The sequence below is a fragment of the Mobula birostris genome, chromosome 10 (assembly GCF_030028105.1).
Source record: "Mobula birostris isolate sMobBir1 chromosome 10, sMobBir1.hap1, whole genome shotgun sequence".
Taxonomy (NCBI): domain Eukaryota; kingdom Metazoa; phylum Chordata; class Chondrichthyes; order Myliobatiformes; family Myliobatidae; genus Mobula; species Mobula birostris.
In genome coordinates this window covers 66,385,924-66,411,457 of record NC_092379.1, presented here as the reverse complement: position 1 = coordinate 66,411,457, position 25,534 = coordinate 66,385,924, and the positions used below count along the sequence as shown (strand labels likewise).

The window sequence follows — 25,534 nt, the reverse complement described above, 5'->3', positions numbered from 1 at the left end:
GACCACACCTGGAGTATTGTGTGCAGTTTTCGTCCCCTAATCTGAGGAAAGACATCCTTGCCATAGAGGGAGTACAAAGAAGGTTCACCAGATTGATTCCTGGGATGGCAGGACTTTCATATGAAGAAAGACTGGATGAACTGGGCTTGTACTCGTTGGAATTTAGAAGATTGAGGGGGGATCTGATTGAAACGTATAAGATCCTAAAGGGATTGGACAGGCTAGATGCAGGAAGATTGTTCCCGATGTTGGGGAAGTCCAGAATGAGGGGCCACAGTTTGACGATAGAGGGGAAGCCTTTTAGGACTGAGATTAGGAAAAACTTCTTCACACAGAGAGTGGTGAATCTGTGGAATTCTCTGCCACAGGAAACAATTGAGGCCAGTTCATTGGCTATATTTAAGAGGGAGTTAGATATGGCCCTTGTGGCTACGGGGGTCAGGGGGTATGGAAGGAAGGCTGGGACGGGGTTCTGAGTTGGATGATCAGCCATGATCATAATAAATGGCGGTGCAGGCTTGAAGGGCCGAATGGCCTACTCCTGCACCTATTTTCTATGTTTCTATGTTTCACTCAGAAGGGTTTAAACTAATTTGACAGGGGATGGGAACCAGAGCACCAGGCCAGAAAGTGGAGGGATTGAGATGAAGGAAGACGATATGACCAGTAAGAATAGGCAAAAGGTAATAGACACAATAGGACAGACAGGGTGAAGTATGCATATTTTAATGCTAGACATATTATAGGTAAAGGTTATGAACCCAGAGCATGGAACTAAGATGTTATGGCCATAACAAGAGAGAGCGAGGAATGGACGCTTAATGTTCCAGGGTTTCAATGTATTAGAAAAGAGCGAGAGAAGGAGGTAAGGTGGGCTTTGAAATCAGAGATGATATCACAACTGCATTCAAAAGGAGACATAATGGAAGGCTCATCCACTGAGTCTGTATGGGTAGAACTCAAAAATAAGAAAGGTGAAATCACTATTGGGATAATACTACAAAGCCTCCAAAAGCCACCAGAAATGGCAGAGCAAACTTGATGAGCCAAATGGCCTAATTCTGCTCCTATATCTTATGGACATATCCTGAGAAACAGATACTCAGGCAGACTAGGGAAAGATGTAAAAATAGGATTGTTGTACTGGGTGACATCCATACTACAGACTGAGACCTTAGTGCAAGAGGTTTAAACAAGGCAGAATTTGTTAGGTGCATCCAAAAGGATTTCTTAAATCAATATGTAGATAATCCAACAAGGGGGGGGCAGATTGGATCTAGTTTTTGGAAAATAAGCCTGGCTAGGTGACTGACCTTTTCGGGGGGAAAAATAGTTAAGGAGCACTGATCACAACTTCCTGAAGTCTTAAGTTAGCTATGGATAAAGACATCGAGGTAGAGCATTAAATAGGAGCATGATAAATTACAAGGGTATTAGGCAAGGACAATGTAGAGTTAATTGGGAATAGCTGTTTAGCTGTTTCTCGGTGGAGGATGTTTATATTTATTTGCATAGAGAGAGAGGCAAGAGATGCGATTGCTGGCATCTGGACAAGGTCACTCATGCAGAAGATACAGGGGTCCATGACGAATTGGCCATTTGGATGAGGGTAGTAATTGATGGCACTATTCTGGCTGGAGGTCTGCGACTGAGATGTACAGGAAAATGACTGGATGAAAATGAACTACGTCTGCAGATGATACAAAGACTTGTGATGTTGTGGATAGCAAATAAAACCACTAAATGAAACAACAGGATACAGATCAGTTTTAAATATGGGCAGAGAAAAGGCAGATGGAGTTTAACCCAGCTAAATGTGAAGTGTTGCACTTTAGAAGATCAAATGTAAAGTACAAACGTAAATGTAAAAAGTATTAATGGCAAGATCCTTAATAATGTTGACGTGCAGAGGGATTTTGGGGTCCAAGTCTAGCTCTCAGGAGATGGCCACACAGACTGATAAGATGTTACGACAGCTATGACATTTTTATTAGTTGAGGAACTGACTTCAAGAGTTGGGAAATTATGATGCAGCTTTATAAAACTCTAGTTAGGTTGCATCTGGAGTACTGTGTTCACTTCTGGTTGCTTCATTATAGGAAAGATGTGGAGATTTTGAAGAAGGTACAGAGGAGTTTTACCAGAATGCTGCCTGGATTACAGAGCGCTTGCTATAAGGAGAGATTCGATAAACTCTAGAGCGTCAAAGGTTGAGAGGAGATCAGACACATTTTACAACATTATAAGAAGCATAAACTAGAAAAGTCATCATCTTTTTCCTGGGGTTGAAATATCAAATACTAGAGATTATGCATTTAAGAGAGGGCTAAGTTCAAAGGTGATGTGTGAGGCTTTTTTTTTTAAAAACAGGGAGCAGTAGGTGCCAGAATTGGTGGTGGAGGCAAATATGAAAGGAGCAATCAAGATGCTCTTAGATAGGCACATGAATGTAATGGAAATGGAAGGATGTGTTGGACATTTGATAACAATTTTAGTAGTCTGACAGAACATTGTGGGCCAAAGGACCTGTTCCTTTGCTGTACTGTTCTATGTGTTTGCTGGTTAAGCTACGTCTTCCTGTGATAATCCTTCCATTGCCTCATTCTTTTGCTCCTATTTCTTTTAACCATAGAACTCTCTCAATAACAGTACTCTTCTAATTTTGGGCTCGAGCACACCTGAAAGTTATTGTTCTAGCACAACTTCACTTAAATTCTTATCTGAAATATACTCAACCTCTCCCCAACTCTTCCTTGTTGAAACCATCTCTTTTACTATACATTGGTCAAATGCTCTTATTTGATTTGATGCCAATACCTTGCAGTTTCATCTGCATGAAGAGCACTATATAAAAAGTGGTCAAATGTGTTCTCAATGTTGACTTCTTCAATGCTGCTGCTAAATCTGTGATGAAGACTAGCCTCTGTAGAAATTAGACCCATGGGATAACAACCTAAACGGCTGAACGAATTGACCACCATCAAAGCCACCCACAGACGTTCCAAGCACATTTACAATGTGACATTCATGCTAAATGCCCACAAATTAGTGAACAAGAGTGCAACAAAAGAACACTATGTTTATTAGTCAAAGCAATTTCTAGTACATAGCACACAAATAGATAACTTACCAGAAGGTATGTTATCTGTATTAATACCCAAGGCATCACTCTCTGCTTTCTCTGCCTGAGGAACATCAGACAGCATCAAACTTGGATTTGGTGCAAAGATTGCTGAAGTCACAACTGCATTATGGGCTACAAAAAGAGAAGCAATTAACTACAGAATGAAGACCAACTTTGCATACATATATTCAAAATATAGGTTTGTCATGGTGTCGTTATTCAAATGCTGTCTTCTGGCTACGACCTTGATTCAGCGGGGAGATTACACTTTTTCAAGAACATTTTGAGAACATCCCAGCCCTTTCCTCTGTCCACCTGGTAATCTCTTTCTATGAGAGCTCAGAATAAAATTCTGAATTTGGAAGTCAAGTATTATGCAGACAAGTGATACGGCTTGTCCAGCAGAGTCAAATGAGACAAATAAGGCCTCAATACTAGGGATGTGGGCCTGGGAGCGGTCAGACATTAGCTTGCTTATCCAGGAATTGGAATTGGTTCATTATTGTCACAAGTATTGAGATACAGTGAAAAGCCCGTCTTATATACTGTTCATACTGATCAAAATATTACAACAGTGTATTGAGGTAGTACAAATACATCACAGGAAACAGTGCAGTGCAAGTAAATAAAGTGCATGGTAATAACAAGGTATTGTGAGGTCGACAGTCTATATATTATGGTACTAGGGAACCATTTAAAAGTCTTACAACAGTGGAGTAGAAGCTGTCCTCGAGCTACATAGAATGCACTTTCAGGTGTTTTATTTTCTGCCAATGAAAAGGGGAGAAGAAAGAATGACCAGGGTGCAGGGTGGACAGAGTCCATGCAGGGGAGGTAGATTTTCATGATGTGTTGATCTGTATCCATAATTCTCTGCAGTTTCAGGTGGTCACAGAACCAGCTGTGATGCATCTAGATAGGGTGCTTGGCATGTCCTTGTTGACTCTTACCAAAAGCTGATAAGGATTAACAGGAACATGTGAAATTTCTTTAACCTCCTGAGGAAGTAGAGATGCTGGTGAGCATTCTTACCCATGGCATCTATGTGGTCAGACCAGGACAGGCTACTGGTGATGTTCAATCTTAGGAACGTGAAGCTCTCAACCCCAGCACAGTGGATGTGGACAGCAGCAAGTGCACTGCTCCCCATCCTGAAGTCATGTTCTTTTGTTTTGTTGACAGTGAGGGGAATATTGTTGTCATGGCACTATGGTACTAGCCTCCCAACTCCTTTCTGTACTCCGATTCATGGGTATTTGATATACGGCCCACTACAGTGGTATTACCTGCACATGGGTAAATGGATTCAGAGCAGAATCTGGGCACACAGTCATGTGAGCATGAGTAGTAGCATAGAGGGCTGAGGACTCAGCTGTTGTGGAGCGCCAGCAACCATGGTGGGGGCATTGTTGCCTAACCTGGCTGATTGCAGTGTATTGGTCAGGAAGTCAAGGATCCAGTTGGAGAGGGTGGGGTTAAGTCCCAGGTTTCAGAGTTTGATTACAAGTTTTCTTGAAACTGCACTCAGTGGCCACTTTATCACATACAGCCGCTCATTAACGGAAATATCTCATCATGTGGCAGCAACTCAGCACAAAAGCATGCAGACAGTCAAAACGGTTCAGTTGTTGTTCAGGGTAAATATCAGAATGGGGAAAGAAAAGTGATCTAAGTGACTGTCAGTGGAATGATTGTTCATGCCGGACAGGGTGGTTTGATTATCTCAAAAACTGATCTCCTGGAATTTTCATGTACAACAGAGTTTACAGAGAATGATGCAAAAATTCTGTGGGCATAAACGCCTTGTTGGTAAGACAGGTCAGAGGAGAAAGGTTCAATCTGACAGGAAGGCAACAGGAACTCAAATAACCACGTGTTACTACAGTGGTGTGCAGAACAGCATCACTGAATTCACAACACGTTGAACCTTGAAGTGGAAGGGCTACAGCAGCAGAAGACCACAAACAAACACTCAGCCACTTCATTAGCTGTGGAGGTACCGAATAAAGTAACCACTAAGAGTATAGTATTGAAGGACAGCCTGTAGTCAATCCTTTCTGTCCAGACGCTCAAGACACAAGTATAAGGTCAGGGAAATGGTGTCCGCTATGGACCAGTTTCAGCCGTAGATGAATTGCGGTGAGCTGACGTTATCTGGGAGGCTGGATTTAACATGTGCCATAAGCAGCCTCCTGAAGCTCTTCATGATGGTGGATGTCTGCTACTGGGCAATACTTACTAAGACAAATTACCTTATTTTTCTTTGGTACTGATATGATATGCTCTTCTTAAACCAGGTGGGAATCTCAGACTGAAGCAGGAGGAGGTTAAAATGCCTTCAAATACCCTACCAGATGATCTGTATAGGATTGAAGGACACAGCCAGGGCCACCAACTCATCCAGTTGTGGATTCACTCTACAGAAGACTGATTTTTGTCCACAATGGTGACTGTGGGGTCAGGAGTATCGTCAGGCTTTCAGGGAGGCTGCTTCTCTTTTGTTCAAAGTGTGCAAAGAATATACTAAGTTCATTGGGAAGGGATGTGCTGTTAGTGATGATGCTGCTCGATTTTATTTTGGAACCCATTATAATACTTAAGCACTGTCACAACTAATGGCTGGTCTGCAACATGCTTTTGGACTGGTAGTATTTCTCGGCAATCTCGGTTTCCTGTAAAGGTCAAATTTACCTGATTTGAATGCTGGAGTCCCAAACTAGTAGGGAGTGGATCTCCCATATTTCTCCTGGGGTGTCCACTTTATTTTCTTTGGTACACACTTCTCAACATATCAGCTGATAAAGTTCAAAATGGTGATGGCGCATAAAAGCTGGCAGATGAGGTTCTAAACATGGACCAATCTACTGACTCAAAGCAGTTGTGCATAAGCTCATCCATTTCCTCAGACAAGCACTGAATGACTTTCAGTACTGGATCCTCATGTTTCAGCTTCTGTTTGTATACAAGGAGGAGCACAGCCTGGTGGTCAGAGTTAGCAAAGTGTAAAAAGGGAGGGGGTGGTTCAGTAGATATCTTTGGTGTTTGTATAGCAATAATCAAAGGTGTTTAGGCCCCTAGTAGGGCAGGAGATGTGCTCATATTTTGGTAACACAATCTTGAAGTTGACCTGGTTGAAATCACGGACAAAGATGAAGGCAGCCTCAGGATATCCTGTTTCAAGGATGCTGACCATACAGTATCGTTCATTAAGTGTAGGCTTCATATCCGTCTGGTGCAAGATGAAGACTACCATCAGGATAGCTGAACTGAACACCCATGGAGAGTAGAATGAGCCATTAGATATTGCAAGCAGGGTGAGCAAGAACCTGCCAGTACCACAAGGAGCTGATTAAGAAGCAGACCCTTTCACATCAAACTTTGCCTGAGAATGTCACATGGTCCATCTGGTGAACTGAGAACTCCTTAGGTTATATGGTGCAGTCTGGCAAAACAGACGCAAGTTACATTTCCTCAGTAGTCCCCCAAGTTCTCTGTGGTAGGTCAGTCTTGTCCTTAGTTCATCAACTTTGTCTTCAATGGGCTGGATGTTGTCAGAACTAAGCAGGGGAGACTGAATGGGGGAGGGGGAGGGGGTGGTTCTTGAATATATGCTGTTTCAGCATCACCTGCAGCCCAGCCTCTTACCATACCTCAGAAGGAAGTGGCTGCATCTGGTCAGTCCTGGACATCCTGGAGTGGAGCCAGCTGTACTGGAAGCTAAGTAAGTGCTTAAGGACCAGACTGGAAGACCTGGAGTGGATTCAACTGGCCTGTCAGGTAAGTTGTTGTCCTACACTAGCAGAAGGTCCTGAAGAGGAGGGAGCTGACCTAGCAAGCAAGTGGGGAGAATCTAAGGGGAGCGTTCACGTCAGGACTTGGCCCCTTGTGTTCTCCAGGGTTGGGTTTCTGTTCTACAGGGGCCCCAGGCCAGTGGTTTAGGAGAAATTTGTAGCAATTTTGCAAATTTGGAGAATTTTGTACCAATACCAATGAGCAGCATCTCTAGTGCTTTGCTGCAAATTGTCCAAATCTCAGAACCGTACATGTGAGCAGTATTCACTGCTGTTTGGCCGTCTGAGGAAAAGCCAACAGTCTACCAAAGGTCATGCTGGTACAATTTCAAGCTCCTTCTGAATTTCATCACTTAACTATCTTCGCTGGAAGATGGCTTCTCAGATACAAAATGCTCTGATTAAAGATTTTCATGCTGAAACATAAACATGGTTTCTCTTTCCAGAGGTGATGATCTGCTGAATATTTCTTGTTTTCACAATTAGATGGTAATACAGGCTCCACATGGATTCCTGACAGGAATGGGCAGGTTTAGCGGTAAAGGATTATGGTTGTATTACCAAATCAAATTGTGAAAGTAAGGGTCTTTTCAAAAACTTCCACACATCCACACTATTCATTCCTGACTAAACTTGCCTACCAAGCAAGGTTCTCTGAAGACAACCATCTAAGGATTCCTACTCCTTTGCATTTCATACCCACGTAAACCTAGTGATTGATTAATAATCTTCCCTCATAGACGTGGGTCATCACCAAACATTATGGCCAAAGATGCTAATACTGAAATGCTGATTTGAAAGGCATTCTAAGCTTCTGATTAAGACATCTGTCTGACACAGTCACCTTGGATTAGTAACCTCCTTCAATAATGTTAATCCAGATCTATTCAATAGGATTTAGAAGCTCCTTCAAACCTGAGTACTTCATGTCATTGCTAATTATTGTTTAAAATAAATGACATTTTAAAACTTAAATGAAAGAAACCTGTAATCTTTTGTAATCACATGGTTTAGCAAGTAAGTGGATTCATAGAGATTTTAGACATTAGCTGCAAGAGAGATTTCTACTTTTTTTTTTAAATCCTCCACTTTATTAAGCACATCTGTACTTCACCTGAGAAAAGCAGAGTTTCCTGGTGGCCAACCATTTTAACTCCTATCCCCATTCCAGTTCTGACACGTTGGTCCATGACCTCCTCTTCTGCCATCATGAGGTGATTGTCAGTATGGAGGATCAACACCTTGTATTCCATTTGGGTAGCCTCCAACTTGATGGCATGAACATCGCTTTCTCATTCCAGTAATTTTTTTTTCCTTTTGTTTTAAAAAAAAAACCTTTTCCCTTCAACTTCCTCCTCCTTTCATTCCCCACGGCCCCTTACCTCTTCTAGCCTGCCTATCACCTTCCTCCGGTGCCCCTCCTTCTTCCACTTACCTGACCCTTTACCTTTCCCATCCACCTGGCTTCACCTCTTAGTTTGTCCTCCTTACCCTCCCCCACCTTCTTACCCTGGTGTCTTCCCCATTCCTTTCCAGTCTTTTTGAAGGGACTCAGCTCGAAATGGTAGCTGCTTATTTAATTTTCATAAGATGCTGCCTGACCTGCTGAGTTCCTCCAGCGTTTTGTGTCCGTTGCTCTGGATTTCCAGCATCTTCAGAATCTCTTGTGTTTAAATACTTTTAAACGTTTTTCAGAAAAACCAGAACTTCAAAAAGTTTGGAGACAAACCAGTTTGGTGTTAGGTATCCTTAACAGATTATGATTAAGTAATTTCAATTACCTTTAATTCCTTCCCAGAAGTCATTGCGATCTCTTCTTACCGAAGCAAACTTACTGACATCATGGTAAGTACACCAAATATAAATGTATTTGTCTTCAGATCCACTTATGATATATGTATAATCATGACTGAAAATAAAATTTACAAGGCATGTGAAAATGCATAATTTCAGAGGAACACTTCCAAAAGTATATTTAAATTTAAAATATGCCTTAAGTGATAATCATCTGAGCATGGCTACAGAATAGCAATGAGCAGTGAGTGACGAAGCCATGAAAAAAAATTTTCTTACCTGAAACTTGCTTTGATTTGGCTGCTACTATTCATATAGCCTTTATATTTCATAGAAATGGACAAATCTCTAAGATCATACAGGCGAATTCTTGAATCATTGGAGGTCACAAGGATCTAAATTCAAGAATTCAAAATATTAAGATACACTTTTAATGAAACAAAAGCAAGCATTAGATTCTGCTTCCTAACAATTGATTACAGACCTTATTTTCACCAGGCAATGGTTCAATGCCTGTAATTTTTCTCCCAACTCTGTTTCTCCCTCTTGTGGAGCGGACATGTATCTGTGTATGGTACTTCAAATGCTGGACAGAATAATTCAGAAATAAAAAATTACATTGCCTGTTTCATTTAAATAATTGTATTGCGACAAATTGTAAATGACAAGAATCTGCAATGCTTACAAAACATAACACAATCCCTCAAGAATTGCGTACACTCGCTTTGTACCCAGGATGCATTCTCCAAAACTAGAGTGCTAATGGAATCAACACTAAAAGAGGCATTATGTCATTGAAGAGATTTAAATTGCTGATGCTACCATATTGGGAATGACTGGAGGGCTGAGCCCTCATCTGGGGCCCCCACGGCAATGAAATTGAAAAAGAAAACAAGAGAAATTCTGCAGGTGCTGGAAATCCAAGCAACACACACAAAATGCTGAAGGAACTCAGCAGGCCAGACAGCATCTATGGAAAAGAGTACAGTCAATGTTTCGGGCTGAGACCCTTCAGCAGGACTGGAGAAAAGAATGTGAGGAGTCTGAGTAAGAAGATGGCGGCGGGGGGAGGCAGGAGGAAACACAAGGTGATTGGCGAAACCAGGAGGGGTGAAGTAAAGAACTGGGAAGCTGAATGGTGAAAGAGATACAGGTCTGGAGAAGGGGGAAATCTGATAGGAGAGGGCAGAAGGCCATGGAAGAAAGAAAGGGGGAGGAGCCACCAGAGAGAGGTGATGGGCAGGTAAAGAGATAAGTGAGAGAGGGGAGAATGGGGAATGGTAAAGGGAGCAATGGCAAGTGGAGGGGGGGGGGAAGGGGGGAGAGAATTACCAGCAGAGAATTGATGTTCATGCCATCAGGTCACCCAGACGGAACACAAAAATGTTGTTCCTCCAACCTGATTGTGGCCTCATCACAACAGTAGAGGAGGCCATGGACTGACATGTCAGAATGGAGGGTAGAATTAAAATGAGTGGCCACTGGGTGATCCCGCTTTTTATGGTGGACAGAGTGTCGGTGCTCGGCAAAGCGGTCTCCCAACCTAAGTCAGGTCTCACTGATATATAGGACACTGCGAGCACCGGAAACAATAGATGACCCCAAAAGTCTCACAGGTGAAGTGTCGCCTCACCTGAAAGGACTGTTTGGGGCCCTGAATGGTAGTGAGGGAGGAGGAGTAGGGGCAGTGTAGCACTTGTTCCGCTTGCCGGGAGGGATGAATGGAGAAGGGAGTTGTGTAGGGAGTGATTCTTGCAGAAAGCAGAAAATGAGGGGGTAGGGAGGGAACGATCTCCTTGATGGTGGGATCCCGTTGGAGATGACGGAATTTATGGAGAAGCTTGAAATGAAATTGAATAATCTTTCTGTGCTAGCCTTAGTGTGGAGTGACATAACATGCAATTACTGCCTATAAGAGCTGAAGAGAAAGGTGCAGCTACTCAGATGTGAGGCTCAGGACTGCACATTAGGTGGCATAGTAAGGATGAACAGCAGCTTCTCAATGCATTGACACTACACACCTTTTGAATTATATTTTATTAACTTACTTATGGTAATACTTTGTTTTATATGTTGTGTGTGATATATGCTTTGTGGGTGCACTGTAGTCTGGAGGAACATTGTTTCGTTTTGTTGTAAATATGTACAGTTAGATGACAATGAACTTGAACTTAAAGTGATGACGTTTGAAGTATCAAGAGGTACATATCTGAATACCTGCACCGCTTACTGAAAAAAATCAGCACTCTGCTGGATAGCCAAGCGGGGTACCAGCATATTGCAAAATATAGGGACAAAAAGGCACTGAAACAATATTGACAATAAAACAAAAATCACCTCTGTGTCATAGAAGATGCATCTGCCATCATAAGTGCCAATCACAGCATATTTGCCATTCTGGCAGAAGTTTGCTGCTGTTATTAATTTTGTCTGTCCATCAATTTCATTCCAAAGTGCTACCTTCTTATCAGGAATGTTCCACAGACGAAGTTTCCCATCAAGTGATCCACTTAAGAAGTACCTGTCATCCTGAAAAAAATAAATTTCATCAAGGGTGGGATTGAACAACCTCATTCAAACCTGTACGGCTTAATTTTATCTTGGTTTGACAAGAGAAAGTGAAATAAACCAACTGAGCCATGGAGAGACACAATGGAGGAACAACAGGGTCTTGTGGGTTAGACAACATCTCTGGAAGGAGATGGACAGCTGATGTTTTGTGTCAAGACCCTTCTTCTGGACTAGAAAGAGAAGATGGTTAGTGTTATAAGATGGAGGGACATAGAACATAGAAGCAGAGCAGCATAGTACAGATCCCTTGGTCCACAATGTGGTGCACACCTTTTGACCTACTCCAAGATTAACCTAACCCTTCTCCCCCCACACAGGCACATCAAAGAATACAAAATGGAGGACTATCTAGCAGTCTCTCAAATGCCCTTAATGCAGTAGCCTCTACCAGCTTTGGCAGCAGTGCATGCAAAGCATTGACCACTGTCCGTGTAAAATGAACTACCTCCGCTATCTTTGCCGTGCTTTCCTCCAATCACCTTAAATTTTTATTTATTTTTATTAACTCTTTATTAAGTCATTGGCACCTTGGGAAAAAAAGGCATCAGAAATCCACTCCATGCTTCTTATAATCTTATATACCTCTACCATCTCATCCTCCATCACTCCAAAAAGAAAAGCTGTCACTTGCTCAACCTACCTTCGTAACACTGATTCTTGAGACTTCGGCAAAAACATGTCCCACTAGGAAAAGTGCCAATTCCATTGAAAATGAGTAACATTTTCTTATTTAAAATAATCAGGGTTGATCATCTGAGGGTCTTTTGCACAAATGGAACATTTTTTCATATGTTTGTTTTTAATTTTATAAATTATATGATTATATGATAGCCCAATATTTTCAACTATTCTTTAACAATAAGAGCAAACATTTTGCATGCTACTTACCCTTGGGTGAAAAGCTATAGCAGTGACAAAGTCTATATGCTGAAAGCAACACAAGCATTCCCTCCGTGATATATGCCACAAGCGAACTGTCTTGTCCATGGAAGAGGATAGCAGAAAGTAGTTCTAGGAGGATTTTTAAAAAAATGTCAGCGTTATTGTCTTCCACAGCATATACCAAAGTGCTCCGGTGTGAATAGCAGATTTTACAATAAAGGTTAGATATTCTGGAAAATAATCAGCTACACCATTTCTTTTGCTAAAAGCAACAAAAAGATTGATACCACAGCGGGAGAAAAATAGTAACTGAAGTGCTTAATTAGAGCCAATGCTTACACTTAACCAAATAACAATTATTTTCCCAAATTACATTTCTTGTTTTATTAGTCTTCCTCACATCATCCAATTAATAGAATTTCAAGGGTTGAAGAAAATCTCTTTAAAATTGAGTTGCTTGTTGCATAATGTTAGTTGCAACTTTCTACATTTAACAAATGAACATGGCTAATTTAAGGCTGCATCACCAATACCCCTGAACAGAAAATCCTACAGAAAGTAGTGGATATAGCGCAGTCCATCATGTGTAAAGCTACCCCACCACTGAGCACATCCACATGAAATGATATTGCAGGAAAGCAGCATCCAACATCAGCAACCCTCACCATCTAGGACATGAGCTCCGCTTGCTGCTGCCATCAGGAAGGTATAGGAGCCGCAGGACTCACACCACCAGGTTAAGGAACAGTTATTGCCTCTCAAGCTTAAGGCTCTTGAACCGAAGGGGATAACTTCACTCAACTTCACTTGCCCTATCATTAAAATATTTCCACAACCAATGGACTCACTTTCAAGGACTCTTTGATACTTATTGCTTATTATTATTTATTTATCTTTGTATTTGGACAACTTGTTGTCTTCTGCACTCTGGTGTAAAGCCCAAGTTGGTACAGTCTTAATTGATTCAATTATCATTATTATTCTATTATGGATTTATTGAGTATGCCATTAAGAAAATGAATCTCATGGTTGTATATGCTGACAGATGTATTTTGATAACAATTTTACTTTGAACTTTTTTTTGTCAATCAGAAAACCTATTGTTAAACTCCTTATGCCTCCTGTACAACAAGTGGGAGATGCTCACAATGAAATTGAGATAATATATTCAGCTTCCCATTCTCACTACCACAAAGTTCTGACTCCACCTACAGCTGCTCAGGATCTCTCCTCACCACATGTGGAATTCCTAAAAACTCATTCGTATTCCTTTGACCTAAACCACATTGTACTGATCAACCTTTCCTTCTAGTCCCCAAGATCATGTTATAAAATGTAAGGGTCATCTGCTTAAAAATCTTACCTTGTCTTGAACATGACTGGGTTATCGCTTCTAAGGTCTATACCTATCCACCTTACTAATCTAGATAGTCAAAGTTAACAAAGTAATGAAATAATATGAGAAAGTAAGAAATAATTAAACCATCCTTCTATGCTTTCGTACTGGCAACACTTTGACAAGTTTAATCCAACCTTTCTCATCTCTCCCCTGAAAATCCACAACTTCAACAAAAGTGCCTCCAAAACTGTGCACAGTATTTCAGCTGTACAACTCCAATAAAACCTCCCTGTTATTCAGAGCACACAAAAGTCCAACATGCTGTTAAAGGTCATACAAGCTTATTAAATGGTGCCACGGATAATTTCATGCACAAAACACGGCGTCACATAGGCACGGTATACGTGAACAGTGTAGGTCTGCACTATTCCCATACTTTTGACCAAGAGAGATCCAGAAGATCAGCAGTATGCCCCTTGTATTTACAAAATGGGTGCTGCCTAAAAGGTGCAGTTTTGTCTTCAGGATCGGAATCCTCAGTTCCGCTATATGCCTAAGAAAGAAAAAGATAAATTTAGATTCTGCAAGTCAACCTTCTAAATTGCACACATTCAGATTGTGTTGACAATATTTTCAAAGGATACTGATCTTAAAATAATAATTTCACTTGACATTGCTTTTACATTAATACCTATATGTTCACCAAGATAGTTCAATAAAATCTGAAAAAAGTTCTTAAGGGTTAACAAAATATATGCTCAAATGCCAAACTGTAATAGATGGATATTAAGCCTGCAGCTTAGTGGAATCATACAGCTAAAACCAGACTACACTTTAAAGCAGCCCTGGTGAATTACCTAGGAACATTACTGCATTATTTTCCTTTAAATCAGCATCATGGTAATGGAATATGCAAATATATGTAATTTTAAATTAGATTACTTCTATGATGGGAGCTGCCATTTTAGAAATGTCATTACTGCTATTTGCACATGCTCCTTGCTTCAACACAATAGCTCTTCTGTGGTTGAACACAACAGAGCAAATCAGCAACAAAGTGGAAAAGAAAATAATTCAGAGCACATAAATCCATTAATTGCTTCGTGCTATTGCTGAAAAACTAAATTTTAACCCTATCTTTGCTTTACCTGCAAGATGAATCATATTTTTTACATACCGTGTCAGTATCAGATTTCGAAGAACTCAAGCTTTCTTGTGAGGGTGACGGTGACACACGACCTGAATGAAGTTTAAAATATCGTTACCATGAACTAAGCTACAGCGCAAAATATTGGTTTACGACTTAAGATCTTTAGAAAAGGTCAATAAATCAACAACATTGTTTTTGTTTCTCTACCCAAGTTGTTCAATTGTATTACATATTCAAAGCAGAGATCATAAATTCATAATTATTTCGGTACAACCAGTTAAACCTCAATGAATCCATATCTTTTCCAAAACTACCAAGATCCAGTTAAATCAAAATGACAACTATCTGCCAAGTGATCACCAAAAGAAATGAAAATGCCAGTTATCCAAAAGTCATGGCAAAACATTTGATTCTGTTTTATCTACCCTCCCAGATAACCTGAGCTCCCGTGCAAAGATTTTCTTTTCTTGGTGCATGGGATTTGGGATTTTAGTCACTGAAATAACTCAACAGTTTTTAAGAAAAAGGGCAAAAAATAAGTAGACATGGACCAGTTAACTGGACACCAACCGCCAGAAAAATACAAGAAGCCATAAACTATATTAATAACAACCTACTTGGAAAAGCAAAATACTTCTTTAAAAAATGCTTTATAGAAGGGAAATAGTTATCTTACTTTATCTTACACTCTTGGAAAATATAACCAGTGAAATAGGTATGGGGACTGCAGTCCATGCATTTCCCAGAAGCTTTAATTAAAGTGACATGAAAAAGATGAAAGGTCGTTGACCAGGACAATTAACTTTTTCTCTGTTGATTTTGTTCCTAATGATACTTGCAGTACCTACAGTATTTACTTTTGTTTCATTCGATGAGGTGGCATGCAGCTGGGGTGACAGGACAGGAATGGGTATAAAAATAACTAAATGATGTCCCAGTTGTACAAGCTTCAGGAAAACCACACACTCAGAGTATCATGTGCAGTTCTGACCTTGCACTTGGAAGGACGTACTTTGCTTAGAGGCAGTGCAGTGTTGCTTCACTGGCTTGGTTCCCAGGTACATGATTGTCCGACAAGAAGAGAGAGTACAATGGGTCATGTCCACATGGAGCTAGATCAGGCATGAGTACTGAAATGGATGATTCTGAGAGGTATTGACAACTGATACTGAGAGTCTATTTGCTCTGGCTGGCAGGACTCAGACATATAAGGCTTTAGGAATCAAAAGATATCTTGAGCAGTTTGATTCTTTGGATTTCTCTATTAATCTAAGGATATTTAATTGTTGAAGGTACAACTGATGGATTTTTGCACACTTAAGGAAACAAAGGATATCGGACCGTTGGATTCTGATGTTTTAATCCAAGATCTTTTCAGAAGACAGGCAAAAGGCACAAAACTTGTTGCTTCACTGTCATTTTAATAAGAGCTGATAGAGCAAACAGAAATTGAAACAGAACGTGATAGGGGTCAACTAGTGCAGAAAGCCAAGATTAAAGAAGATCAAAATGGCACTGCTTTGTGTTTAGCTATTTTATACCCATAGAGATAAGGAAAATTCCATTCAAAATTATAGATAAGAATTAACCAATTAGAAAGCTACTATTCAATACTGCAGAACCAATTTAACTAATGAGAAAGCACTGTATTTAATTAATGTAGAACAAAGGAGCTCGTTGCTTCAGGGTGTTCCAGAATTATAGTTTGTATCGCCATGAGAGGATATATGCATACAAGAACTACTTAATTATCTGCATGTATTTCAATTGTTAAACTGCAAAGAAAATAATAATTAAACAGTCTAATCTAATGAAATAGTCTAATCCAACAGGAGCAGGTGGGATGGTGGACCCAAGGAGGAAGGAATGTTTGTGCAAGCACTGAAATCAAGAATTATTTTGTTTTCTTATTTTCTTAGAAATGAAAGCAGACAGTTGGTGTTAAGCTGTTGACTTCATATAAATGTTTACTTCTATAAAAAGCGCCCTTCAAAATAAGCACAAAGCTATTTCATTTAACAGCAATTTCCATTTCACTCTAAAGAGTTGAATAGTCAGTAATAAACCAAATTTCTAAACAAATCCTTTCACAATATCAAAAATCAGACATTCCTCAAGTACAAACTTAAGATTAATTTGCTGAACCACGCTGTTCCTGTGATACTGTCTCTCTCCTCCCCACAGCATCTACCCTTAAAAAGATACATCATGCAAGAATGTAAATAGGCTACTCTGCAATGATCTATTACCTCAGCATCACCTTTCTGTGCTATACCACCCCCGAGTACTCCAACATCCAAAAATCTAACAACGACGGCCTTGAACATACAAAGTGATTGAACCTCTTGGGTTGAGAATCCAAAGATTTGCTGGTCTCTGGGTGAATAAATTTCTCCTTATTCTGGTTTGCATGCCTGAACCCTTATTATGCATCTGTGACATCCGTGCCGAAGGAAATCAATTCTGAACCCACTCTGACAAGCATAGAAACATAGAAAACCTACAGCACAAACAGACCCTTGGCCCACAATGCTGTGCCGAACATGTCCTTACCTTAGAAATTCCCTTGGCTTACCCTTAGCCCTCTATTTTTCTAAGCTCCATGTACCTATCCAGGAGTCTCCGAAAAGACCCTATCGTATCCGCCTCCATCACTGCTACTGGCAGCCCATTCCACACACTCACCACCCTCTGCGTAAAAAACTTACCCCTGACTTCTCCTCTGTACCTACTTGCAAACACCTTTAAACTCTGCCCTCTCGTGTTAGCCATTTCAGCCATGGGAAAAAGCCTCTGACTATCCACGTGATCAATGAGACCAAAAAGCCTAGGAGAATTTGTTTCTCTGTAGCGTCATTCTTCCAAACCTGAGAGTACGGATTTAGTCTGTTTAATTTCTCCTCAGATGACAAATCCACCAAACCAGGAACCATTCTATTGAATCCTGCAATGGGGATGGGGAACAAACACCCAGATTGGCAGTTGATTGGGAAAAACACAAAGCTGCTGCTGCCTCAACTTCAGTGATGTAAGGTTAATCCCAGTGCTGTCTGTGTGCAGCATGCACATCTTTCCTACCACTGCACGGGTTTCCCCTTGGCTCTGCAGTTTTATCGCACATCCCAAATAAGAGTTCACTGACATTTTAACTGGTTACTAAAACATATCCCTACGTACAGGTGGATGATTCAAGGATCACGAGGGGTTCATGGGAATATGGGACTGAATTATAGCAAAGTGGTACAAATAGGGACATGAGCCTGAAGCTGCTGATATCTGGAGCAACACCCAAAGCACTAGAACATCTCTGAGACTACTGAAAGCCAGATGAAAGGCCTCAGCCTGAAATGCTGACTGTTCATTTCCCTCCAAAGATGCTTCCCAACCCACTGAGTTCCTCCAGTGCTTTGTGCGCTGGGAGAAATGAGATTGCTTTAAGAATCAGAAGAGCTAACAGACAGAATGGTCTCCCTCTGTCAATAAAAAGCCACCTAAGGCATAAATGCAATTTGGGCTCCCTAACATTCAATGTTACTGGCAGATTTCACCATCCACTCTCCAATTCCTAAACCTTAATTTACTATTTCTAATATCAAGGGATTTGAAGCTCTTGGAAGCTACATATAAACGGGCTCCACCAACTATAGAACTCAAACAATTTATGTCTCCTTGAACCAATGTTTGCACAGGATATTTCAGTCATAAATATACTTCTTCTACAACTTTCCAACTCCACATACAGAAGCTAATACTACAACTGATGCACTCGTGTATACAAAGAGTCAAAGTAGCCCCATTTGGCGATGATGATTACCTTCAGTGTTGTATTTTATTCTCATATTGTTGAAATAGTCCCAAGCATTCTTTAAAACCCAGATCCTCACAACTTTGTCTTGACCGGCTGTTGCAAGTAATCGACCACAGTGTGAAAACTTCATTGTCCACACAGCTCCCTAGAAACAAAATCTCAATTTTCATTTCCTGTGATATGTACAATAATCAAACCACTTTTCTTGTATGGCAAGTTGATTAATAGCCTAGATTCTAAGGGTAGACATCAGATAATATTATCAGCATAATTATAGATCCATGGAATGGTTAAGGCACAGGAAGAGGCCAATCAGTCCCTCAAGCTCTCAACTAGAGTAACTCTCTAGGTTGAAAACCACAATGGATTCTATTCACAAATCCATTCTCTCCGAAACCCTCATTATCCTGTAGACTTAGATCACATATCCCTTTACTTTTTTCTTTGCTAAAAATGTTCCAGCCCCTCCACTGATCCTTAATCCTTCATTCTTGGAACCACTGTCATCTACCTATGCTTTTGCTGAAAACATCATAACCTTCAAGAACTAAATCCAGTTAGAGCAGGATTAGTGTAAAAGCTTGTCATTTGATAAGGCCCAGAACCACATCTTTTTTCTTACCCACTTTCTCAATGTGCCTGCCACTTTTAATGACAGGACCCTCAAGGTCTCTCTGCACTATCATTTTGGCTCTGCCATCTTTTCATAGCTACCATCAGGCAGGAGGTACAGAAGCCTGACGACTCACATTACCAGGTTCAAGAAGAGCTATTTCCCTTCAACCATTCTGTTCTTAAACTAGTTAGCAAAACCCTAAACACTTTGTTTCAGTGAAGTTATCCCACTTGTATAAACTGTAGACCCACTGGTAGTTTGCTTTCAGTACTGATCTGGACCTAAATTCCTAATCTGGATTAAACAGCCACCACAACAGAGTTATAAAAAAAATTCAACAAAATTTGACTGTTTGCATTCAGGAAATTCCTAGCCATTGTACTGAAGGAAGTATTGTCATAAACCTGGGAGTTTCTACCTACTTGACTGTAAAGTAATACACTTGGCAAAAACAACAGAGCAAGAACCAAGAATTTAAGAAATAGAGACAGGAAATAATATGGCCTACTAAAATTAGAACTTACCATGTGTTCTCCGCTGAGATCTTGGACCATTTTAATCTGATCAAAGTCAAAAGGCCCTTTGAAACTGTGTGCTGCTTTAAACTTGACAGGCCTTGTGTAAGGCATACCCTCATCGTCACTAGAAGAAGCATCATCTTGATCCAAATGGAACACTTGAAAACAACAGAAATTGACAATATTAAGTAACGATTCAAGGTCATGAAATGATGAAACATTGCTCTAAGAATGTGATGTTACAAAACTAGTTAGAATTTGTGAAACCAAGTGTGTATTAAACATGCATAAAATGCATCATTTAAACTTCCTTGTTCTTCCTGCGTCGCCTTACAAACCAAAAGATGCGAGTCACCACGAACCATTTCCCACATCCTGGGAGTCACCTTTCAATAATGCAAATCTACAACAGCTACTATGTACCAGTCAGCCTTTAGCCAGTTGCTTATGCAGTCTATTTTGAGCTCTGCACATCAAGCAATTCAAGGAGGCCAAAAGAACTGTTCCAAGAATTTTTCAAATTCCTGGAAAAAGTGCAACTAACTTATGGGACTATCAAGAAAGCATTTGGGAAATACTAAACACAGTGCATCTCCGATGGTAGCCAGTGGAGGCCAGCAGCATCCAATATTCAGAACAACCTATTCTCAACCATCAAACTCCATCTGTGTGAAGTCTATGGATCCCACAAACGTTCACTGCAATTCAGAATTCAACCGTAGAGGAAGCAAGTCATCTCAATTCCAGAGGTCTGCCAAAGGCGGCAGCAATAATATTGTATTTGGAGCAAAGGAAAATATACAGAAGTTAAAGTTAGCCTACTAATTAATCACAAGAAATGACTCTGAGCAGATGTCATTTTACAAAATAAAAAGTAAAGTCATTTATTTTTAAATGTACCTTCACCTCGGACACTTTTAACTTTATTTACAGCTTTTTCACCATATTCTTCAGCAAGATGCTTTGCTCTCTTCACCGATTTTCCCAAAAACTTCTTTAGTTGATTACTAGAAAAGCATTAAATTCATCAGACAATATACATTTTATATCTCCTGAAAGTACTCTGATTATAGACCAGAATGCTGATGTTAAGGCAGCTAGATTTTAATACTCATATCAAACTGTAAGAATGAATAAAATTGAAAACTGTTTCCAGAAGCAACTTTTTAAAGAAGGCTCAACAACAATTTAAAATTCTTTACATTCTGTTTTGTAAAGTTGCATTACACAACAGAAAGGGATCTCAATTTGCTAAAAAAAAATAAGATGCACGTATCCTCTCCTGCTTGCATCTTGTAAACACAGTCAAAAAATAAACTATCCAAATTCTTTCTTCTTGTGGTGAGGTAGGTACAATATTGGGTGAAGACACAAGGAGGAACAGATGGGTGCATCTTACATTGTCTCTTTCAATAATTTCATCATTTTCTCCCCCACTGCTGTTTACAGTCTTCCAGAATCCCAAGTAATTAACGGTAGCATCAAATTAAAGAATAGTCTTATTTGTTATATGTACATTGAAGCACAGTGAAATGTGTTATCAGGGAGAATGTAAAAACTCCTTACAAACAGTAGTAAGAATCAAACCCTCAAATGGCAATTGAAAAAAATACACAATCAGAATAACAATTACATTAGAGAACCATAAATTTTATTTTTAAATTTCAAGGATGTAGTAACACAATGGTCTCAGGGAGGTTAATGGGATTGGATTTGCAGGCATATCCCAGTTACAGAAATCAATTGCTCAAGACCAGAGTAAATCAAGTCTGCCCAAAACAAGCACTCCACATTTTAAAGACAATTGTACCAGATAGAAAGGTTACTTGATCCAACCTACTTTGGTAATTTTCTTCGAAAGGAGCTCCTCAAATTATGCTTACCTGTATAGCCCACTACATTGCAATAAAGCAAGAAGACTCACATTAAGTACAAACGTTTGTATATTGAAACCTCAATCATTTTTGTAACATACAGTATAATCCAAATTTTGTGTTTAAACGCTGGAAAACTATCAGAATTTCTCATCATTATACAGCTATTTGGGTGTATAGACAGGATAAGGAAATCTGGAACTAAATCCCTGGAAGAAGGATACCTCAACAGATTTGCAGCATTCCACCAGGGACTGTCAGGGAATTTATATCAAATAATGCAGGAAAAAAAGTTAGAGGAAGTAATGCTGATCATGCAACTACCAGATTCTGTAAAATTTCTCCTCTTTCAGTAACGTCCTTTAGAAAATATAATCTGCCTTCTTTACCCAATCTGGTTTGTCGCAACTCCAAACAGTGACTTAATTGACTTTTTAAACTGTCTTGTAAAATTGCCAATCAAACCATTCAGTCCAAGGGCAATTAGGCATGGGCAGTAAATGCTGCCTTTGCCAATAAGACCCACATCTGCTTGATTTCTTCTATACCAACGAGGAATTTTGAATGAAGAATATATGCCTCACAGAGACACTTTCATCTGCATGTGTCATTATTAGTTCAAAATACTGCAATTTAAGGATTTTCGGCCTTTATTATATCCGCAATGAAGAACAATGGCAAATGAAAAAGCTCTTATGTGCTGTACCAAATAGTTTGAGAAAGAATGATATACGTTTTGTCTTGCACCATGGGGTTGGAGAATGCAAGATATTTATATTATGTTTCACTAACAGTTGTCAATTGTCAGGACATCATATACATTAGAAATCATGACAAAACATGCTAAAATGCAGACATAGGGAAGATAAAAGTATGCTCTAATTTGTAAATCATAATACTAATTTAAATATAAATAAAAATACTTGTTTTAAAAATATTGCCAAATATTTCTATTACAATGAAAACTGAACATTATGGGAATAAGTTCTTACGTTTTCTGTTTGATTTTATGGCCATCTTGCTCAGTCTGAGTGGGTTGAATCTTCTCTTCATCATCTGACTGTGCGGCATCATTACTAAAGTTGCAAAACCATTCTGATTAAAATCTACTTGTTAACAGATAAATAATAATCATAAACACAAGAGATTCTGCAGGTGATGAAAATCCAGAGCAACACACAAAATACTACAGAAACTCAGCAAGCCATGCAGACTGTTGGTCTAAATTCACAGAAAATCAAATCACTTTCATACATGCTTGGCTCTGTCTATTTCTGACAATCTTAGACATCAGTTTACTTAAGAAAAATTGTATCTTTACAGTTAACACTACACAGTTCAATACAACAGCCAACAGAAATCTAAACTACCAAGAAGACTGATCATAAATTCAGCTAGGATTTAATATAATTTTCCAAAGTGAATGGTATCATCAGTAACAAAGAACAGATTTCTGTGACAGGGAGGGTGTGAGGGCATGAAGGCATGAAGTGAATGATGCTTTGCGTACCTTACATACTCCTTTGTCCGACGCATAATATGTAACGTCAATGGGTTAAGACCTTTGGGAAGTTTCTCCTCAGCCATATTGAGAGGGATCTCTTCCCCTGTATCCAGATTTTTCACCATCACACTTGCAAGAATTTCCTTTTGCGAAAGAAATGTTTATTGGTGGATTTTCAAGAAAATCAAAGGAGGATTAAATGCAGAAAACCAAATCTTTTGATGTGATTTGACTAAGGAATTGTGTGCAGCATTTGTAAAGAAAATCCAAAAAGTTTTTCCGATTGCACAACAACAATTTTATTGACAGTCATACTAATGAAATAAAGATGAGCTGAAGTGCCTGCTTTTATTTTGTATCTTTCTGGGGCTGTGTCAATTACAAGTATGCCTATAAATTTTTAAATTGCAAGCTTTTCTGAAATGTCTGGTCCTCCATGCAGGAGCTCAACAGAAGCAAATGAATAGCTTGGACATAGAGGGGTGATTGATAAGTTCGTGGCCTAAGGTAGAAGGAGATGAGTTATTAACTTCGGATGCTGCCCGACCTGCTGAGTTCCTCCAGCTTGTTGTGAGTTAACAACTTCAAACTTTCTGCATAATCACTCAAAGAGTTGAACTGCATGTGCATGTAACAAGAGCTGTATAACTCATCTCTTTCTACCTTAGGCCACTAACTTACCAATCACCCCTGCCGTGGATACTTTCTGGACGTCCAAGATCTGTATGCTCCATGACTGCTGGACTAAGTGTGTAAGTGTAGGAGGGCACTATGTTGAAAAATAAATGACTCCTTCTACCTTAGGCCACGAACGTATCAATCACTCCTCGTATATCACCAGTGCAGTGTATCCTGTCCAAAGTTAGTGTATCTCTTTTTCAATTTGTGCCTAACATGTTTGTCAATATTCTGCTTTTGTGTGCTATCCACCAAGCTTTTTGCAAGATCATTTTTGTTTAACTCTTTTGCAAGCCATCTGCAATGTCATGTGATCTGGACTCTACCACCAAGACATATTGATTCAACTACGCGACTCCCTTGTCCATTCGTTCCCCCCCCATCCCTCCCCACCAATCTCTCTCCTGGCACTTATCCTTGTAAGCAGAACAAATGCTACACATGCCCTTACACTTCCTCCCTTACCACCATTCAGGGCCCCAGACAGTCCTTCCAGGTGAGGCGACACTTCACCTTTGAGTCGGCTGGGGTGATATACTGCATCTGGTGCTCCCAATGTGGCCTTCTGTGTATTGGCGAGACCCGACGCAGACTGGGAGATCGTTTCACTGAACACTTGCACTCTGTCCGCCAAAGAAAGCAGGATCTCCCAGTGGCCACACATTTTAATTCCACGTCCCATTCCCATTCTGACATGTCCATCCACGGCCTCCTCTACTGTAAAGATGAAGCCACACTCAGGTTGAAGGAACAACACCTTATATTCCGTCTGGGTAGCCTCCGACCTGATGGCATGAACACTGACTTCTTGAACTTCTGCTAATGCCCCACCTCCCCCTGCGTAGGGTCTCGCCAATATACAGAAGGCCACATCGGGAGCACCAGATGCAGTATATCACCCCAGCCTCGTACCCCATCCATTATTTATTTATATACACACATTCTTTCTCTCTCTCTCCTTTTTCTCCCTCTGTCCCCCTCACTATACCCTTTGCCCATACTCTGGTTTTTTCCCCCCCTCTCCCTTTTCTTTCTCCCTCGGCCTCCTGTCTCATGATCCTCTCATATCCCTTTTGCCAATTAACTGTCCAGCTCTTGGCTCCATCCCTCCCCCTCCTGTCTTCTATCATTTCGGATCTCCCCCTCCCACTTTCTAATCTCTTACTAGCTCTTCTTTCAGTTAGTCCTGACGAAGGGCCTCAGCCCGAAACGTCGCCTGTACCTCTTTCTATAGATGCTGCCTGGCCTGCTGCATTCACCACTAACTTTTATGTGTGTTGCTTGAAATTCTAGCATCTGCAGATTTCCTCGTGTTTGATTCAATTGGCAGCTTGTTCATGGGTAACAAAGCATCACCACTCCATCTCCTTTCACAGATGCCTAAAGAGTTCACATGGCTCATTTGGTTGGAGCAGAAGTAGTCAAAGCCCAGAAAACGTTGTACTTCAGCAACAACTGTGAAGTTCGTCATTAGTGAATAAGTGACCTGCGAGGGAGACTTCCTTTATTTGTAACTGATATTTTTGCTTGCTCTACTTCAGTTGCTTCTTCCTGTATCTGCTCACCGCAGCTTTCCTTCAGGATAAAACTATCTCTTAATGTTTTATTTCTCTATTATCATCAATGGAGTAACATACTGAAATTAGATCAATTGAAACCCACATCGAACTTTGTGTCCCAGTACCCTATTTCTGCATCAAGCACAATGAAATGCTGCTCTACTGAAATCTGGCAAATGTCTCCTATTTAGACAGGAGCAGCTTTTCCTCATGACTACATTAACTCCACTCAGTGAATTTTCAGGCAGTTGCTTGATTTTTCAAAAATGCTAGATTAGACAATGAGCATATCTATCAGGTGTTCAATCTCTGGCAAACTAAGTCAG

The 25,534-nt window shown here is 40.1% G+C and overlaps 1 protein-coding gene across 3 annotated transcripts in view; it reads right to left on the bottom strand.

Annotated features, from left to right (window-relative positions):
* wdr44 (WD repeat domain 44) overlaps positions 1-25,534 on the bottom strand; it is an 80,690-nt gene that overhangs the window by 4,795 nt on the left and 50,361 nt on the right. For 2 of the 3 annotated variants that reach the window (XM_072270385.1, XM_072270387.1), the window contains 13 exons: positions 22,978-23,114; positions 22,460-22,543; positions 20,494-20,600; positions 19,600-19,751; positions 18,466-18,604; positions 14,679-14,740; positions 13,938-14,054; positions 12,169-12,291; positions 11,047-11,238; positions 9,194-9,295; positions 8,989-9,104; positions 8,697-8,824; positions 3,131-3,256 (listed from right to left, as the gene is read on the bottom strand). In XM_072270385.1, coding sequence (XP_072126486.1) covers positions 3,131-3,256; positions 8,697-8,824; positions 8,989-9,104; positions 9,194-9,295; positions 11,047-11,238; positions 12,169-12,291; positions 13,938-14,054; positions 14,679-14,740; positions 18,466-18,604; positions 19,600-19,751; positions 20,494-20,600; positions 22,460-22,543; positions 22,978-23,114 — 1,585 coding nt within the window. The remainder of the gene's footprint in view (positions 1-3,130; positions 3,257-8,696; positions 8,825-8,988; positions 9,105-9,193; positions 9,296-11,046; positions 11,239-12,168; positions 12,292-13,937; positions 14,055-14,678; positions 14,741-18,465; positions 18,605-19,599; positions 19,752-20,493; positions 20,601-22,459; positions 22,544-22,977; positions 23,115-25,534) is intronic. The other variant, XM_072270386.1, reaches the window with a different exon arrangement.